The sequence below is a fragment of the Acipenser ruthenus genome, chromosome 2, assembly GCF_902713425.1.
Source record: "Acipenser ruthenus chromosome 2, fAciRut3.2 maternal haplotype, whole genome shotgun sequence".
Taxonomy (NCBI): domain Eukaryota; kingdom Metazoa; phylum Chordata; class Actinopteri; order Acipenseriformes; family Acipenseridae; genus Acipenser; species Acipenser ruthenus.
In genome coordinates this window covers 20,998,035-21,018,474 of record NC_081190.1, presented here as the reverse complement: position 1 = coordinate 21,018,474, position 20,440 = coordinate 20,998,035, and the positions used below count along the sequence as shown (strand labels likewise).

Here is a 20,440-nt window from a genome sequence, read left to right as displayed (position 1 = left end):
ACAGCTGTGTACAATGGTATTTAAAACAAGATTCATTTATCCACCTTTTTACTTATCCGCCCTTACTCTGGTCCCACCGCAGTCGCATACGCAAAGTACTACTATATTTAGAAATCTTGTCAAAAACAGTGTATGTCATGAAAAAAAAAAAAAATAATAAAAAAAATTGGTATTTGTGACATGTACCTTCAACGTGTATTGTTGCGCTCTCATTAAATCCAAAATAACAACATTAATTAATTACTCCCCCTTCTTGTGAATATCAGAATATGATATGTCACAGTTTGTGGTAAAAATGTATTTAATTAATTAGACATTTAGCAGACGCTTGTATCCAAAGTGACTTGAGACTAGGGGGTGAACTATGTATCAACAACAACTGCTGCGGCTGCAGAGTCACTTCCAATAGGACCTTGTTTATTTTATGTCTCATCCAAAGGACGGAGCACAAGCAGGTTAAGTGACTTGCTGAGGGTCACACACAGTGAGTCTGGCTGAGTCGGGATGTGAACCGGGAACACCCTGGACCACCAAGCCGCAACTAAACACTGTGTTAACTGTGCAACAGGTTTGCCAGAGGCTTTCCTACTAATGCAATATGCCTCACTGAATCACACCATCATCAGCATAACTGGTCCCAAATTACTCAAACTGCAGTGATGAAACCCGTTGTAGAAGTGTTCCAATGAAGAACCCGAGTCAAATATATACTTTCAAGGCAAGTGACTAACTACTGTATTTGTTAAGACCCAGGAAAAATAAAGGAGCAAGCCTACAGAAAGCATGGATTACTGTGGTGCTATAGCAGGGCTCGAAATTAATGGTGGCCATGCAACAACTGTGCGAGTACCCTTCAAATTCCAGCAATGCTCATCAAAGTCTATTCACGGCAATTCTGTCCGCAGTGCCCTTTTTGCTACAGCAGCTACAGACACCTGTACCCACCAAATTAGTAAGTGTTTGGATCCAAACAATAACACGATTACTTGATTTGCATGGTTAAGCCACATCAGTGAAAACTAGTGGTGCAACAATTAATCGATGCATAGGCCTCTACATCCGCGTTGGATACACCCCCTGTAAAATAAGTTGAGTTGCTTCACTGGTGAGTCTATGCAATTTTTTTATGCACTAAAAAAAGTGACATGAACACAGCATATACCTTTTTATGTTATGCATAACCATGTCAAAAGAATGCATTAAATCATTAAATCTACCGATTACTTTCTTTTGTTTCAAAGTATGCTTTGTTTGGATTATATGGCAATATTATATAAAAAGAAGCTGAATTTAGTATGATACTTAAATTAAACAGGATTTGTGGGATTAATTCAAATGTTTTGCTTTGACATAAAATGTTAACAGTAATGACCAACCATAGTTCAGATAGAAATGAATTCTACGAAAATATAGTATTTATTAATATTACAATGTTAAAGGGACATCCGATACAGATGCACACATATTTTCAGTTGTTAAAAACTCAAGTCCTTTGTATTTCTTTTTTTTTTCAATAAATTCAAAGTGTTTTAATTTGAATGTAAGTTGTGCCTTTTTGTTTAAAGGGTACATAAGGACCTTTTTATTTTATTGTGTTACATGTCCCCATGTGTTGCTACAACTGTTTACGTAAGGTGTGTGTATTGTTTTATTTTTTTTTATAATTTTTTTTTTTTTTTTACATTTTGACCACTTTTTTAAACTTTTAAATTGTATTCCCTGCCTCAAGATGGCTTCACATGTACCTCTTAGAACTACATTTCCCATCATCTTCCTGCTCACATATGTAACTGAGATGGATTTACCAGTGAGCAGGAGGATGATGGGAAATGTAGTTCTGAGAGGTCCATAGGCAGGGAATGTAATTTAAAAGTTTAAAAAAGTGGTCAAAATGTAAAAAAAATTAAAACACACACCTTACGTAAACAGTTGTAGCAACACATGGGAACATGTAACAAAATAAAAAGGTTCTTATGTACCCTTTAACTATTACGCACAACAGTGTTTTTAGTTATTGGATCTTCTGTTTTAAAAAAATAAACTAATGTTTGTTATTTTGAAAAATAAAACGTCAATGCATCGATTATCGTTGATAAATGCCTATACGATAATTGAATAAGAAATTAAGGTGTCAATTGCACTACTAGTGAAAAACTAAAACTACCTTTTCAAGCACATTGATTTGTACCACACGTAATAATGCCATCTTTAAAAAAATAAATAAATAAATTTAAAAAAAAGGAAAAAATAAAAACAAGTTTAAGGTCTTGCACAACCTGCAAAATAATAGCAAAACGTAATCATTTTTTTCAGGTCAGTAGTTTAGATATGTTTAAGAAATGTACTTATAATTGGTTTTCTTTCAGGTTAAAAAAAAAAATGTACTGCAACTAACTTTAATATGGTTCAATTGTCGTTATCCCCTTATTTTCATTTCCTTGTACCTACCCCAACAAAACCAAAAACGGTAGGAAATACTATTCTACATTGTATTACAGTGTTTGCTATCATTATTTGTCCATCTCAGGGCATTTTCAGGACAGTCCATTCGTTCATATATACAGACGTGCTCAAATTTGTTGGTACCCCTCCACAAAAAACGAAGAATGCACAATTTTCTCTGAAATAACTTGAAACTGACAAAAGTAATTGGCATCCACCATTGTTTATTCCATATTTAATAGAAATCAGACTTTGCTTTGCGATTTTTTATTCAACATAATATTGTAAATAATAAAACAAATGAAAATGGCATGGACAAAAATGATGGGACCGCTAACCTAATATTTTGTTGCACAACCTTTAGAGGCAATCACTGCAATCAAACGTTTTCTGTAGCTCTCAATGAGACTTCTGCACCTGTTAACAGGTAGTTTGGCCCACTCTTCCTGAGCAAACTGCTCCAGCTGTCTCAGGTTTGATGGGTGCCTTCTCCAGACTGCAAGTTTCAGCTCTTTCCATAGATGTTCGATAGGATTCAGATCAGGACTCATAGAAGGCCACTTCAGAATAGTCCAATGTTTTGTTCTTATCCATTCTTGGGTGCTTTTAGCTGTGTGTTTTGGGTCATTATCCTGTTGGAGGACCCATGACCTGCGACTGAGACAGAGCTTTCTGACACTGGGCAGTACGTTTCGCTCCAGAATGCCTTGATAGTCTTGAGATTTCATTGTGCCCTGCACAGATTCAAGGCACCCTGTGCCAGGCGCAGCAAAGCAGCCCCAAAACATAACCGAGCCTCCTCCATGTTTCACTGTAGGTATGGTGTTCTTTTCTTTGAAAGCTTCATTTTTTCATCTGTGAACATAGATCTGATGTGACTTGCCAAAAAGCTCCAGTTTTGACTCATCTGTCCAAAGGACATTCTCCCAGAAGGATTGTGGCTTGTCAATATGCATTTTAGCAAATTCCAGTCTGGCTTTTTTATGTTTTTCTGTCAAAAGTCGAGTCCTCCTGGGTCTTCTTCCATGGAGCTCACTTTCGCTCAAAAAGCGACGGATGGTGCAATCAGAAACTGACGTACCTTCACCTTGGAGTTCAGCTTGTATCTCTTTGGCAGTTATCCTTGGTTCTTTTTCTACCATTCGCACTATCCTTCTGTTCAATCTGGGGTCGATTTTCCTCTTGCGGCCGCGCCCAGGGAGGTTGGCTACAGTTCCATGGACCTTAAACTTCTTAATAATATTTGCAACTGTTGTCACAGGAACATCAAGCTGCTTGGAGATGGTCTTGTAGCCTTTACCTTTACCATGCTTGTCTATGATTTTCTTTCTGTTCTCCTCAGACAACTCTCTCCTTTGCTTTCTCTGGTCCATGTTCAGTGTGGTGCACACAATGATACCAAACAGCACAGTGACTACTTTTCTCCATTTAAATAGGCTGAATGACTGATTACAAGATTGGAGACATGTGTGATACTAATTAAAGAAACTAATTAGTTTGAAATATCACTATAATCCCATTATTTATTATCTTTTCTAAGGGGTACCAACAAATGTGTCCAGGCCATTTTAGAATATCTTTGTAGAATAAGCAATAATTCATCTCTTTTCACAGCTTCTTTGCTTTATTCTATGACATACCAAAGGCATGCAAGTATACATGATAAAATAGCTTTTAATTTCATCACTTTTCAGGAGGAATGAAGCATTATTTCAATGAGCTGTAAGGGTACCAACAAATTTGAGCACGTCTGTATGGTGTGTGAACCGGATGTTTACAATATCTGGCAAGGCATATTGAAAGATGACAGCTATTGATGTGTTGCTCTGATTTGTAATATAGCATGTTTTAGATTATTACATATTGCTGTGGAAGAAAGCACTGGGGAGTAGTGTTCTGCAATACCTCATTTCGGGAGTATCGATACGATACCATACACAGTATCATGATATTCAATACTATCACGATACTTTGGATCTTATATCCATTACATGTTAAATGGCTACCAAATTAATTTTTTTGAAAGTACAAAGTGTATAAGAGGCTAATACACAGTTAATGCTACAGACTATCATTTCTCCCTACACCCCTTCTCACCCCTCCACCAGACTAGCTGTACCCCCCAAGCTCAATATGACTTCCAGATATTTTCAATCACACGTGTTCACTGGCAGTGTCACAGTGTGATTTTTCCGTCTGCGAGTACCATGCCAACTCAAAAACGTTTAAAAACAAAGAAGGAAACAGAGCTGTCTAAATCGGCAGCGAAGTGTTCTAGGGTTGACCTAATGTTCAGGTAAGAAATGGGTGTACAACAATTCGTCCCCGACAATAATAATAATATTAACGTCAATTTCCAGTTGTCAAGTACTGCAGAAAGGACGAGATTAGACAGAACTAAATTGAATTGTGAAAGAACGGGCGTAAAATTGCAGTACTTTAAAATGCACCAGTGCAATACACATTCTAACTCCTTTCATGTCTTCAATATATATTACTAATTCATATAGACATTTCAATGACCGTTGTAGTCTTGTAATTCTGTGTTATTCCCCCCGAAACACCAACGCTAAAATTGAACACACAACAGGTAGATAATTATTGTTTTGCTGAAATTCCTACACCAACCCCCCCCCAAAAAAACTGAGCAAGTAGCTATGACATGGTTCAAGTAGCAGCTCTGTCTGCGTTATGAAACGAGTAGGAGAGATAGTGAACAAAACACAATCTTGAGAAGTGTATCGATTTCTGTTTTCATTTGTGTTTGTGTAATACATTGTCACTACCTTACGTAGTTCTGCTTTTTAACCAGTAAAACGGGTGCTTTCACGAAAGGGGTTAGAATGTGTATGCTTTAAAACAGCATGCCTTTTTTTCCTGAATTGAGTGTCCAGCAGTACACCATAACAAACTGTAAATCCTTTACAACCATACATTTCAAGAACTGTGAAACTATACAAAGTCTCTCAAATGTAAACATCTAACAGCTGTTCATCACTGTGGTGCAGAGCACTCTCCTTTGCCTGACGAAGTTTCTATTCAATTTTTTTTTTGTTTGTACAGGTTTTGTAACAGCGGTTAGCAAATTACAGTTGAGCAGACATTGCAGACCACTATCATTATTAAACTCCAGCCATGGGTAAATCTTCAGACAGTTTGCATGAAAATCTTTTCATTATGAAAGTTTGTTGTTTTTAAATTGGATTTTTTAAATACCATTTTATTTTTACAATGAAAAATTACCTATATTTTTATTCTTGTAACAATTAGTGTGTGAATCATACTCGCATTTTTTGTAATTGCTTTTATTTGATTTATTTGAAAATAAATAAATAAATAAATAAATAAATAAATAAATAAATACAATTAAATATGCTATTGCAGGGTTAGCAACTAACAAAATTGTGGCAGACGACCCCGTCACAAATGTGCCACTCTGGGTTTTGTCATACTGGACACAAACTTCGTATTACATCATATTTTCTGAAGGCGTAAACTACTGCAGCCAGTCAAATTGTAAAAGCCAGGTTACTTGAAAAGTATGCTGTCTCTTTGTCATATTCCTTGTGTTTGTGAATCATCGTCTTTTTTTTTTTCTTTTTGTGGTGGGGGTCACAATCCAGTATAAAACGCAACATTTTTGAAAAATTACTTTACACTTACAATTAGTAGCGTATTGCACCTTTTGAAGTATTTATCGCCATAGTTTAATCAGTATTATAAACTAAATCTACTTTTTAGACATCAAAAACAGTATACAAACGTCAAAACAAAATAGCTCAAGTGAATAGCTACTTCCTCACATTGTTTCTTTGAAACGGACCACATGGAATTGTTGTTTTAATATTTTACACTAAATCTTGTAATACGAATACATTAGTAAATACAAAGTTAAGCAATCATCCCTTAAGTCTATATAGTTTAAAATACTTTAATATCTTAAAGATCAACCTACCAAATAAGTGTGTTCTGTTCAAGCAATTGGGCTTTTTCATTCTTTTTCATTCAAAAATAAATACATAATTGAAAAATGAAACGTAATGTGAGGAAATGGCCATTTTGATACTGTTTTGATGTCTAAAATGTACATTTTGTTTTCACCTAAAGTGCAGTTAAACCATGGTGATGAATAAATGAAGCGCTTAAGTAATCAGACAAAATTCAATGAAACGCGGATGCATTTGCATATCTGAAAATACACAGTAATGCAAAATTCAGCATGACAGGGGAGATGAAGGGAGGTTTCAGTTCTGAGTGGCTGTTTTGTAAGCATTATGAATGCTTGTTCATCACTGCTACACCCCCTTTAGAAATGTGATTTTTCCTGTATTTTTTAAACATAAGCCTGTGAACATGAGTATATCTGTACATATTTTTTCACCCACGGAACTATTGAGACACAGACATCAGTTAGTCCTCATCCGTCTTAATTCGCCTCGGTCGAATGGGCAACCCTCTTTTGGCAGTTACTAGCTCAGCAGGTCATAACTTGCCACGACTCTGTTACACTGAAATTTCCATGAGTTTCGCTTTTGTCTGACTCAGACTTTCACTTTTTTTTGTACACTTTCAAACCAGTAAAATGAATGACATTTCTAATACTGCAGTTCATGGGAGGAGCCATATTAAGATTAAAACACAAACTGATGATTAACATCAATAAAAAAAGTATGCTATTAAAAATGGGAATTTTAAAGCATTTATGCAGTAATACCTACTACACTTTGGTAGGGATGTGCTTTAGGTAAATTTCTATGAACGTTTAAACTCTTTGCAATGGCAGCATTTAAACCATATCTACACACACACAGTCACATACACTTTATATACATACATATTGAACACATTTTCAAATAGTATAATGTTTTTAGAATAGGTGTGTTTCTTAAATGTTTATTTAACAACAACAAAACAGGAACCTATTATGTTTTTTTTTTTGTTCTAAGTAACTTTGCCCCAAAGTATAAGTTTGCCCCAAAGTTTAAAACAAATAATAATAATTAAAAGAGATGAACACCACCCACTGTACAGCGCCAAAGCGAAAGCGAGTTGTGCTTACAATTGAAAAAAAGTTGGAAATACTTTCACTTCTGGAAAGTAATTACCAGGGATAAAATAGCACAATATGTTGGATTTTTAAAGAGCACTGTGATATTAAAAAGTCTGCCTTAGAGATTTAAAAGTTTGCGGTCTTTGATAATAGCGGTGGGATTTTTGAGATCTATTGTTGCTCGAGATGAGTACTTGAGCATTACAATTTCCGAATGCTCAAATCAAACGCCACTCTCCTCTACATACTGTACTAGTGTACATAAACCTCCCAAACATTGCCACAAGTCCTATTTTAAATGCCAAACTAACACACAATCAAGTAATATATTAAGTAATTAATGTAATATATGCCTTCTTGTGCAGTTAATTGTATATGGTCAAGTATTACTAAATAACGTAAAGTATTCAAATTCACGTAGCCACACAACTTTACATTAAATTGTAAAAAGAGATGACTGGCCTACCTGTTTGAAGTGTGCCTCACTTTAGTGATAACGTGATCATGCCCAATGTTCGGTCAAATATATGTGAAGCATTGAACTTGTGTTTTTGTGGTACGGCAATTTTGTTTGGCATAATTATTTACATACCATGGTTTTCTTGTCCGCTCCTCAAAATACTTCCAAATGTGGCTTCCTTTGTTTAGATATGCCATTTTAAATAAAGAACAAACTCTGAAAAAAACGCTTGGTTTCTTTTGTTTAGAGATGCCATTTTAAGAAAAAAAACGCTGATCATTAACATTATTTAACCCCGCGTGGAATTGATACCATACCACACCTACTACAGGCATGAACACACACACAGTGCACCAATGAAGCGCCAAATCGACCGAGAATAAAACCCGCCACAGTGTCAATCTTTCTGTTGCACCAATTTGAAAAGCTACTTGGAGGCAATTGCCAAACCCCTTCCTTTTTATAATATCTGCCCTTACTGTGGCACTAGAGCAGTCTCATACGTGACGGACTACTGATGATAAATTACTAAAGCATAAAAAAAAAAGAATTTGGTGACATTTGCCATGTGACCGGTTATACGTCTAGCATATTATGAAACGTTTTATCACTTGTTTAGAGTTTATACGTTTAAACGTTTAAAATTCCCAACCCTACACCTTGGCACTCACTTCTACAACTTCATTCATTTTTTTTTTTTTTTTTAAACATTTATAATTAACTCCAAGTGCGTAAGTCTCAGTTTCAACTGTGAAGAGAAGACTTCAAGCTGCAGGTTTGACAGGTCGAGTGGCAGTAAGAAAGCCATTGCTAAGATGGCAAAATAAGAAAAAGAGGCTTGCCTGGGCCATGAACACCGCCAGTGGACTACTGAAGACTGGAAGAAGGTCTTATGGACCGATGAATCAAAATTTGAAATCTTCGGTTCATCACGCAGGGTTTTTGTACGCCGTCAAGTAGGCGAAAGGATGGTTCCTCGGTGTGTGACACCAACTTTGAAACATGGAGGAGGAAGCGTGATGGTCTGGGGCTCTTTTGCTGGATCCAGAGTCGGCGACTTGCACAGAGTGAGTGGCACCCTGAACCAAAACTGCTACCACAGCATTTTGCAGCGCCATGCAATACCCTCTGATATACGCCTAGTTGGTCAGGGGTTCATCCTACAGCAAGATAATGACCTAAAACATACCTCCAGGCTATGTCAGAACTACCTTAGAAGAAAAGAACAAGACGGTAGGCTTCAAATCATGGAATGGCCAGCACAGTCTCCAGACTTAAACCCCATCGAGCTGGTTTGGGATGAACTGGACAGAAGGGTGAAAGCAAAGCAACCTACAAGTGCAACACATTTGTGGGAACTTCTGCAACAGTGTTGGGAAGAACTTTCCGAACAATATTTGATTTCCATTGTAGAAAGAATGCCACGAGTGTGTTCGGCTGTTATATCTGCAAAGGGTGGCTACTTTGATGAGTCAAAAATTTAGATTAAATTTTGTTAAACAAAACGATTCCATGATTTATTTTTTATCTCCAATTGTTTATTTGTTCTATGCTTTAATTTCAGAGTACATTGAGACATTAAACTGCGTAAATTTCAATAAAAACTGGAAAAATTGAAATTCTAAAACTTTTGATCAGTAGTGTATATATATTATAGATAGATAGAGATAGATAGATAGATAGAGATATACATATACACACTAAATACAGTAATCCGTCGTGTATCCGCCAGTCACATAGCCTCCCTAACCACCCTTTATCCGTCATGGTCAGCTTCTTCAGCAATGTTAGTTTATTATTGAACAGACAAGATTCGTTCAGAGATTGTAGATCCCACCAAAGATTTTGTACACCGTGTTGTATGTGCTCCGTGCGCAATAATTTCTGGTAGTGTCACATGAGCTGTTCAGCGAGTTGATATGTAAATAAATCCTGTTCCCCTGTGGGGCGTATTAACTTCACGTCTCTATCTCTCCTGCCTGTCACTAAGCAGCGAATGCACGCACCCGCAAGGCTACTCTCACAAGCATTAATACCGTGTATCTTTCTAAACAAGGGATTTATGGGAGCTCCCTAATAAAAGCTGAATCTCAAAACAACAGGATTCATATTCGCCCTTGCTCTGGTCCCATCGCAGTCGGATACGCGACGGACTACTGTACATTAAAAAAATATTATAATAATATGAACTTACTGACTGCAACAATCCCAAGCTTCTTTACCTGTTAAAAAAAAAGAAAGAAATTTAAAGTCATAAAACAATGTACATGTTTACTACAAGTGCACCGATCATCGGAATCGCTGTCATCCTCATCACCATGACGATCAGCTTTGCCGCCCTTCTCAATGAAGCAGGTAACACAGACGGTATTGCACACGGTAGAAATACATGTGATTGAAAGGTCGTGTTCTTAGGTGTTTGTTGTTGTTTTTTTCACCCTCACGAGACTTAACCATGCAAATCCCGTAATCATGTTATTGTTGGGATCCAAACACTTCCTAATACAAGCGTCTCTAGTTGCTGAAGCTGAAAGGGCGCTGCGGCCATATGGCCGTGAATAGGCATACATTTTGAGGGGGACCCACAGCAACTGCCGCCGTTAATTTCGAGCCCTGGTACTTTATATAAATGTTTAGGTTCGGTGAACATATCACATACCATTTTATTTACCAGTGTTACACATTTGATTTGCTGTTTGTATTTTAACAGATAATACATTCTTTTAGAAGTGCACTTAGGGGAGAATGTATTGCCTGTCAAAATACAAATAAGCAAAATGCTTGTGCGATGTGTTAACCTTAAAATATTTTTTACGCCACTGTTAAGTAGATGTAGAAAGGTGAGTGTAAATGGGGCTACTCTGTCTGAATAACAAAACTACATTTTTACGAAATAGGAGGGTGAGACAGGGAGCACGATGCAAGAGAGATGCGTTTAAGAAATAGGAGGGCGAGACAGGGATCACGATGCAGTTTTTCAATATGCATATTTGAAATTATAGTAGGTGTACTAGCAAATAGTGTTTTCTCTGTAGCCAGGAACTGCTATGACAGGTATCACTAGAACAATTCTGACAGACTAAGAAAGGCTCCGGCTAAAAATATCTTAAACATTTAAAAACTGCACACCTCAATAAAAACACTTGTAATTTAATTGTATAATAAATCACAAGAAAACACGTATATCCTGTGGTATTCTGTATTTGGGTCATTAGTGCTGATAGAGTTAGGTTAACTATTGCTTTAGAGTTTTGAAAATAGTAAAACAATTTAAAAGTCACTTCTAAATTTATGACAGTGACCTGAAACTTAGGTATTTATTCTAATTAACTGGATTAACATTTGCACGCTCAGACATGTAATCACCACACTTCCCTCGCGAAAGACTTACACCCCACAATGCATTCCACTACTACTAGGGTTTCAGTGACATTTTCATGTTGATGTGTCTCTGAGTCAGACCTGTGTCTGTGTGTGTATGTCACCAAACACCCACACTCGAGAAATATTTAACCCAGCCTCTTTTCAAGATACCGTGACTTAAATTGTGCACCTGAAAGACAAATGTGGTACTGATAATAAGTACAGAATGAAGCAACACGACTACTGCATCAAGTGATATCTACGGTCCATGACCAATTCAACACATGGTGACATCCGGGATTATACGGACTGCGTTAATTGATGTTTACCATTTTGTATCATTTACCGCCGTTACGTTTAACTATTTTCAGTCGATAATCTGATCACTTTTACAAATACTCACGTTGTAAGTATGGAAGCATTTTCCCACAGCAGTGACCACGTAGAATTCACGGTGCCTCTTGTGATAGCGAACCACATGGGGCAGATGGTTGGAGTACAGCCCCAAAGCTCTAAAGCCAGAGAATATAGCGCTTCCTTTCATGTGTCCGACAGACATCTCTCACAAGCAGTTACGATACTCTATATCCACATGAAAAACACAAACCTGACTGACTTTGTTATTTTTTAATAATTGTGAAACATTAAAAGCACGTCTTTACAACCACACTCAGTCTTACTAGCGGCACGTTTAGTTGTTGTACCGGACAAATAGCTCCTTCCGCTCCCTCGAGCTCTCAACTTTGGTTCCTCCTGTATAACGACAGAAGTAAACAACCAGGAAAAAAGCTCTCAATTTAGAAGTACCGTACTGTTTTGAAAGTATACCCGGTGCATTTTGTGTATTCGTTTATAACATTGATGGATTCATATATAAACACGATAAAGGAAAAAACAGAGTTTTACACCTCAATAACCCATTAAATGAATAAAAAGGGAGACCGATTTAACATGCAAAAGCCAGTATGACTCCATGCATATCTTGCAAAGCAATGTGATATCAAAGTATACAGGTGTCCCAATATAAATATACGTTTTACCTTTAGGAATACAGATATCCTGCAGGATAACCAGTTTCTTATTTAGGAAATGTCAGCTAATCGTCTCCAATTGCATATATCTATATTATAAATATATATATTTTTTGGTTAATATATAGGCCTGAGCAGAACTGTGCTGAAGACGTTTGCCAGCTAGTTGCAATCATAAAAAAGGTGTTTTTTTCACGACAACTCTACATTAAGCACCTTTGCAACTGCTATTTTGTTTCTGATCTGCAATTTACTAACGTACAGTTGTAGAGGGGGAAGAAATTATTGTTGCACATCCCTAATGGTCAATTCAGACAATCTGGTTTTAGATTAGTTAAAATAACTTTAAATATGACATGTTTCTAGCAGTGCATTACATTTTCTAAAAATGTAGACACAAATGTATTTCACGTATCCCTTAAAATGTAAATCAATATTTTTTATCGGTTCCGGTATTATAACTTTAAATTCAGATCAGGTCATATGCAGGTGTAAGTCATGTTGAGTCACCAAGGCTTTTTTCATTCTATGTGCTTTTCCTCATTTGCATATTAGGGTGAGTTCAGTTAGGTGCAAGTTTAAGCAAGCAATATAAAACTATATTATACTGTAACTATTAAATGGCATAAACAAACTTCATAAAATGCGTATTGTAATTGTAAGTTTTTAATGTTCCACTTAGATGGCTTTTTAATATGTATATATATATATATATATATATATATATATATATATATATATATATATATATATATATATATATATATAATCATTAATACTGGCCAGCTGTTCACTATTCCTGACACCAGACAGCGTGAACACCTGATCAGTGTTATTATTTAGTTGGGAGATTCAGTGTAAATTAGGGTTATATATTACTAATGAACATGTTTTAGCAACTTTTAAATATTGATAACGGAAATACTAATTTTACAAAATAAAAAATATCTTGAATAAACCAACACACATGTTTATTCAAGATGCTTTTTTATTTTGTAAGATTTGTATTATCACAATGATTCGGATAATTAAGAAGCAGTATAAATTAAGCAAGTGTTTAGTGCTCAATTCATGTGTTTATTTATTTCAGTTTAAGGGCAACTTAAAAGCCCTGTCCAGTCCCAAAGTGTTCCGGAATTATGGAGCCAGGTGGCAACCCTAAGCCCTATATATGCAAATGAGCCGACTCTTTTGTAAAGCGGTTTTGGCGCTATGTTTTCATGCGAGAGGATTCAGGTTCGCGCCCGCCCTCCACCTGTGTGTGGATGGCCTCGCCCTGTGTGATGCGCCTACCTGCAGGAACTGAGGTTTGCTACATTGGTGTCAGCAGTGGGATGCAGGTACCCCGGCACGTGTCTGACTGTAGCCATGGTGAGCAAGTCCGGGTTGGACTTGAGGCTGTACATTAACAACTAGTGATAAACTGCGGTTCTGTTGAGTGTATGGGAAAACTGCACGTGCACGTATTTCGATATCTATATCGATAATATCAAAGTCTTCCAAAACACAGAAAAACACAATAACACAATTGCAATATGAAACATACTGTGTATATACATATAGACGTTAACAGATATTTACATAAGAAAAGCAATAACTTACTTTAACTTAGTTTTGCTTCACAATATCAATGGAGAAAACAAGGTCTTGTTATATTGTTTTACTATTCCATGCCATCACCAGCTACCTCAAAACTGAAAGTACACAGAAAGAGTACTTGGAACTGCAAACACAAGTCAAAAAGGAAGTTAGAAAGGTCAAGAGAGAGATAGAAATCAATATTGCTAAGGGGGCTAAAACCAATTCCAAAATGTTTTTCCAATATTATAACAGCAAGAGAACATTCAAAGAGGAGGTTAAATGTCAAAGAGACACAAATGGCAAAATCATAGATGAAGAAAAAAAAATAGCAAATATATTAAATGATTACTTTTCACAGGTTTTTACAAAGGAGGACACGGACAACATGCCCCACATGTCGACCTGTTCCTATCCAGTTTTAAATAACTTTAGCATAACAGAGGCAGAAGTGTTAAAGGGACTAGGAGCTCTTAAAATATGGGCCGGGTGAGATCCTCCCAATAGTACTCAAAGAAATGAAAGAAGTTATTTACAAATCGCTAACCAAGATCATGCAACAGTCTCTTGACACAGGGGTTGTACCAACAGACTGGAAAATTGCAAATTTAATACCGATACACAAAAAGGGAGACAAAACCGAACCAGGTAACTACAGACCAATAAGCCTGACTTCTATTATATGTAAACTTATGGAAACTATAATAAGATCCAAAATGGAAAATTACCTATATGGTAACAATATCCTGGGAGACAGTCAGCATGGTTTTAGGAAAGGGAGATCGTGTCTAACTAACCTGCTTGATTTTTTTGAGGATGCAACATCGACAATGGATATTTGCAAAGCATACGACATGGTTTATTTAGATTTCCAGAAAGCTTTTGACAAAGTCCAGCATAAAGATTAATTCTCAAAATGAACGCAGTAGGGATTCAAGGAAATGCATGCACAAGGATTAGGGAGTGGTTAACATGTAGAAAACAGAAAGTACTGATTAGAGGAGAAACCTCAAAATGGAGCGACGGGGATCAGTATTAGGTCCTCTGCTATTCCTAATCTACATTAATGATTTAGATTCTGTTATAGTAAGCAAACTTGTTAAATTTGCAGACGACACAAAAATAGGAGGAGTGGCAAACACTGTTGCAGCAGCAAAGGTCATTCAAAATGACCTAGACAGCATTCAGAACTGGGCAGACACATGGCAAATGACATTTAATAGAGAAAAGTGTAAGGTACTGCGTGCAGGCAATAAAAATGTGCCTTATAAATATCATATGGGAGATACTGAAATTGAAGAAGGAATCTATGAAAAAGATCTTGGAGTTTATGTTGACTCAGAAATGTCTTCATCTAGACAATGTGGGGAAGCTATAAAAAAGGCCAACAAGATGCTCGGATATATTGTGAGAAGTGTTGAATTTAAATCAAGGGAAGTAATGTTAAAACTTTACAATGCATTAGTAAGACCTCACCTAGAATATTGTGTTCAGTTCTGGTCACCTCGTTACAGAAAGGATATTGCTGCTCTAGAAAGAGTGCAAAGAAGAGCAACCAGAATTATCCTGGGTTTAAAAGGCATGTTGTATGCAGACAGGCTAAAAGAATTGAATCTATTCAGTCTTGAACAAAGAAGACTATGCGATGATCTGATTCAAACATTCAAAATCCTAAAAGGTATAGACAATGTTGACTCAGGGGAATCCTAAAAGGTATAGACAATGTTGACCCAGGGGACTTTTTTGACCTGAAAAAAGAAACAAGTACCAGGGGTCACAAATGGAGATTAGATAAAGGGGCATTCAGAACAGAAAATAAGATGCACTTTTTTACACAGAGAATTGTGAGGGTCTGGAACCAACTCCCCAGTAATGTTGTTGAAGCTGACACCCTGGGATCCTTCAAGAAGCTGCGTGATGAGATTCTGGGATCAATAAGCTACTAACAGCAAAACGAGCAAGGTGGGCTGAATGGCCTCCTCTCGTTTGTAAACTTTCTTATGTTCTTATACAGTACTTCACTGCGTAGGCTAGCCGATCCGGAAGTAATTTAATCTGCTCTGTGTATAAATGCACGACACATCTAAAAGTATTAAGTATGGTGTCATGCTGAATGTTGTATTATTTTGAGAGTGTGTTTTGATGTTTTAAAAGTACATCTCATTTATAATACCGAAAGTTGATATTAAAAAAATACATTAATAACAGTGTAAGTAATCACATGGAAAAAATGCAATGAACCACAATGACGCATGCCCATATCTCAAAATAATCCCAGTAGTGCTTAATGCAGCATGCAAATAGCTTTTGGTACCTTATGACCACGTTTTGAATGAAAGAAAAAAAATGATATATACATATATCAAATTATTTAATACGATGTTCCTGTTTATTATGTTTTTTGGGTTTAATTTACTTTCAGGTGTGTAAACAAGACGGCCCTGTTTCTTAATTAGTCGATGCGCGCACTTTCTATACACGAGAGAGGGTACACAGATTGCTAGCTATTGAATGTTTGAAATACATTTGTTAATCGGGTTCTTAGAAAAAGAAAAACACCAATCAATGGATTAAAATGGTAAAATAATACTTTAATGGGTGGTGCTTGCCTACTAGACTATATGATTGGTATGTATAGGGTTGGTTGTATCTTAATATGTTCATTTTAGATGTAGGTTGTTTGTTTTATATGTAGTCAATGAAAAGCCATAGTATGCAATTTAATAATTAAAATCCATGTTTTTAAAAAAAAAAAAATTGGTTTCATCTTCTTTCATTGCTTGCCTTTGATCCTGGTAGTGATTAAACATTCCCACAAGGGAAGCTTGTAAGAGTTTGTAAGCTCCCAGCAGACCTAGCTGCTGATACCTCGCCTGCTAATATCTCATTATCCATTTCAGATGTCGACTTTAGATTTTAAGGTTTATGGAAAGTCGTCGGGCAAATTGTTCTGCATAACGTGCTAGGTCCAGTGATTTGCAATCTTCAATGGATATAAAATGCAATGTTTCATGCTGTTACCTGGTAAATGTACTATAGATATTTACCTGTTCAAAAAAAGTATATATATGAGACCGCAGATAATGCCATTCCTTCGTAAACCGTGCACTTTGAGCATATAGCCCTACCTAATGTTATCGTTTAATTACATTTCAAATTTTATTTAAAAAATAGGCCTATGTATATGGATTCTTACTCGGTTAAATAAACCTCACAGTTTGCATGCAGTATTTTTTTGTTTTTCAGAGTCAGTCACTGCCTGCAAAGCATTTCAGTCACTGGGTTAAGCAGCTGGTTGATCAGAGACGGCTAATTGCTGAAGGAATGGGGGACATTTTTATTTAGTAAAGTACCAACATTTGTTAAAATGAAAATATGTGTTTGCTATAACACGCTTCTTTCAAAAAAGCTCCTCTAAGATCTGCATTGCAAATGGAAATACACAACAGGTAATTGTGTGTTTAAGTGGATAGGTGAATAATTACATTAAATCAGTGTGGTATTGTATGCACAGTGTGCAATATGGGGGTACCACCACATCATATTATAGAAGAATACATTTCACTTTCAAAGTGAACTTTGTTGTATTTGTGATCTGAAACAAAAACATGTGAAAAAACGCCAAGTTATTAAAAGTCCCCAGCCATTTAAAGTGGAGACATCAAAACAGCCCAAAGCAAATAGACACAACTGTAAAAGTGGTGGGGGTCAAGGTTGCCTAATTGTTTCTACTAACTTTTTTCAGGGACAATAAAAGCGGATCGAACTTGCATTAAAAACATAAGCCAAGTATAGTAGAAACAACTGGGGCAACCTTGACCCCCACCGCTTTTACAGTTGTGCCTATTGGCGTTTTTTTTTTCACATTTCCAATGTGTTTTTGTTTCAGATCCACACTGTGTGTATAAAACTCACTGGGATCTTTTGCATGAGGCGACTAGTCCATTTTATATCAATAAATCGTTTAATATAAATTATACATATGTCAACATAAATGCGTTCCCTAGTATATGAGGAGGCTGTGTGGTTAAAGAAAAGGGTTGTAACCAGAAGGTCCTCGGTTCAAATCCAACCTTCGCCACTGACTCAGTGTGACCCGAGCAAGTCACTTAACCTCCTTGTGCTCCGTCTTTCGGGTGAGACGTAATTGTAAGTGACCCTGCAGCTGATGCATAGTTCACACACCCTAGTCTCTGTAAGTCGCCTTGGATAAAGGCGTCTGCTAAATAAACAAGTAATAATAATAAATAAACAAATAATAATATTTCCATGTTAACAAAACACGTTAATTGTCATTAAACTCGGATGTCCTGTAATATACATATGCCTGGATAAAAGGGGCCTGGGGTCTGCAAAAATGACGTATTTCTCTTACTGTATGACAGGTATTGATGTTTTTTTCTACATTTCACCAGTGTTGGGAACTACAAATTAAAAGTGAAATGGTGCTTTTTGCTGATTTACTTTTGCTGCGCCACTACTTTAAAAACACGTAAACTATCCTTGCTGTGCAGCGAGTCTCTGGCAGTTCTCGCTGATAACTTGGGCATGGAAGTACCGTTCCTCTCAATAAAATAATCCAAATGAGTTTGCATGTCATAATGAACATTGGACTATACCGATACTAACATCACTGAGGTACTTTCCTTTCCGTATTGGAAAAAGGAAGCTATTTGATCTGATAGATATAATCAGCATGTTTATGTAAAGTGTTGCAGGCAGTAAAAGGGAAAGCCTCTTGGCTGATGATGGTATGATGAGACATCCATGTTCAAGGAAATACCTTAGAGGTGTTCCCCATTAGTGAAAACAAAACTGTCACTATACAATAATAATAATAAAAAAATATATAGGAGGATATCCTGGGGACATGTTGCCAAGAAAAATGTACTAACTTCTATTTTACTGTGGGAAAGAGAACCAAAGCATGAATCTTGTAAAAGGAAATAAATAGTTGCAATTTGGAATTTTTCAAGGTTGTTGTTTTTTTAGATCTTTCTTGAGAAATATGCTCAAGAAGAACCATTGGAAAAACAATGTAAAAAAATAAGTTTTTCCTTTTAAAGGAACTTGAACTCCCAGAAGCAACTTTTAATAGTTGGTGTTGTCTTTGTTCCTTCATGACCAGAAGTGCAGTGTTAAAAAGAGTAAAAAAGACATTAAATTGTTTGTTTTTTTACTAATATGAAAAATTCCATTACAAATTTGAACATAATATGTGCAACTTTCATATAGCAAAATGTAAGCTCTACAAAGTGATGGCATTACATATTGGACAAGATATACTGGAATAAAGAGATAGGAGTCGTTGCCTATTGCTTATATCTAAATATATTAAGGCAGGCAATTTTCTAAGTAGAGCTTACAGCTATTATAAACATTTACTCATATAAATAACCTTTTTGTGCTGTAATCAGTGATGTACAAGTATTTATTGAATCAGTGTGTTGATATTTACTTTTGTATTGAATGCGTCACCCCACATGTTCTGCCTTTATTTCTCTGTCATATGCATTTATCTTGAACAATTTGAATATTTCAGTTTCCTTTTGAGCCACCTTTGTATTCCCCATTGTTTAAACTGTGAATTAAAGTGTAAAGCACTTGAATCACAATGGCAACACAACAAGTATACGTTTAATAGTGTATGACAACTACTGTAGTGTGAATCCATGACCATGCTCGGGAAATGCAACCCTTCTGTTGCATGATCATTTTTAAGCAACAGGATTAGATGACAGAGGGATGAGTGTATGGAATGGGGGGTGGTGTTGCCACTGAGTCACTGGGATGCTGTATGGGCGGACTAGACAAAATTCTTGGATCAATAATCTTGTAACCGGACGAGCATTGCTAGCCTCTTTTTCTTATGTTCTTATATTATAATACATTTTATGTAGGCATCTAAGGCAGAGCAAAAAAGTATAAACCAGAGATGTTTACACTGTCCAGAATAGCCCCAAAGGGTTAATATTGTATGTATATTTATGCAAGATAAGTCTTCCGAGTGGAGACGGTTGTCTCCAAATACACTCAATGCGGCTAGTAGTTAGCTATGTTTGTTGTATGTCAACAATTTTTTTTTCCTTTTTTAAGGTCCTGGATTAAACCCATTTGTGCTTCTTCTGCCCAGACTCATTCTGCTTGGCAACATGGTGCTGTGCATAAGATATCAGTGGACCCTTTGTGACATCTGTGGGAAGTTCTAATAAATATTGTTTTATTAAATATGAATCTTTATAAATACAATACATATATATATAATATAATAATAACATAAAATAAATACCAATATTGATATTTATAAATCATTACATAAACAGCAGTCAAAGTGTTTAAAAGATGAAATACATTTTAACCAAATAACATAACATGAATATTCAAAAGTTGCATGTGGCATATTGTCGCCATAATCTGTATAGTTCACATGGTTTCTTCTCTCTCTTTTTTCTGTTCCTGGTTCTGAAGCAGTCTTTACTGTGTTTACTCTCTTTGCAGCAGTTTTCCTGAAAGAAC

The 20,440-nt window shown here is 36.2% G+C and overlaps 1 protein-coding gene across 1 annotated transcript in view; it reads right to left on the bottom strand.

Moving 5' to 3' along the window:
* The window catches only part of LOC131698671 (WD repeat-containing protein 36-like), a 49,187-nt gene extending 37,101 nt beyond the window's left edge, over positions 1-12,086 (bottom strand). Inside the window, exons 1-2 of the mRNA XM_058991701.1 lie at positions 11,719-12,086; positions 10,147-10,174 (exon numbers count right to left, since the gene is read on the bottom strand). Of these exons, the coding sequence (XP_058847684.1) occupies positions 10,147-10,174; positions 11,719-11,874 (184 nt within the window). The 5' untranslated portion in view covers positions 11,875-12,086. The remainder of the gene's footprint in view (positions 1-10,146; positions 10,175-11,718) is intronic.
* Between the last annotated feature and the right edge of the window lie 8,354 nt (positions 12,087-20,440).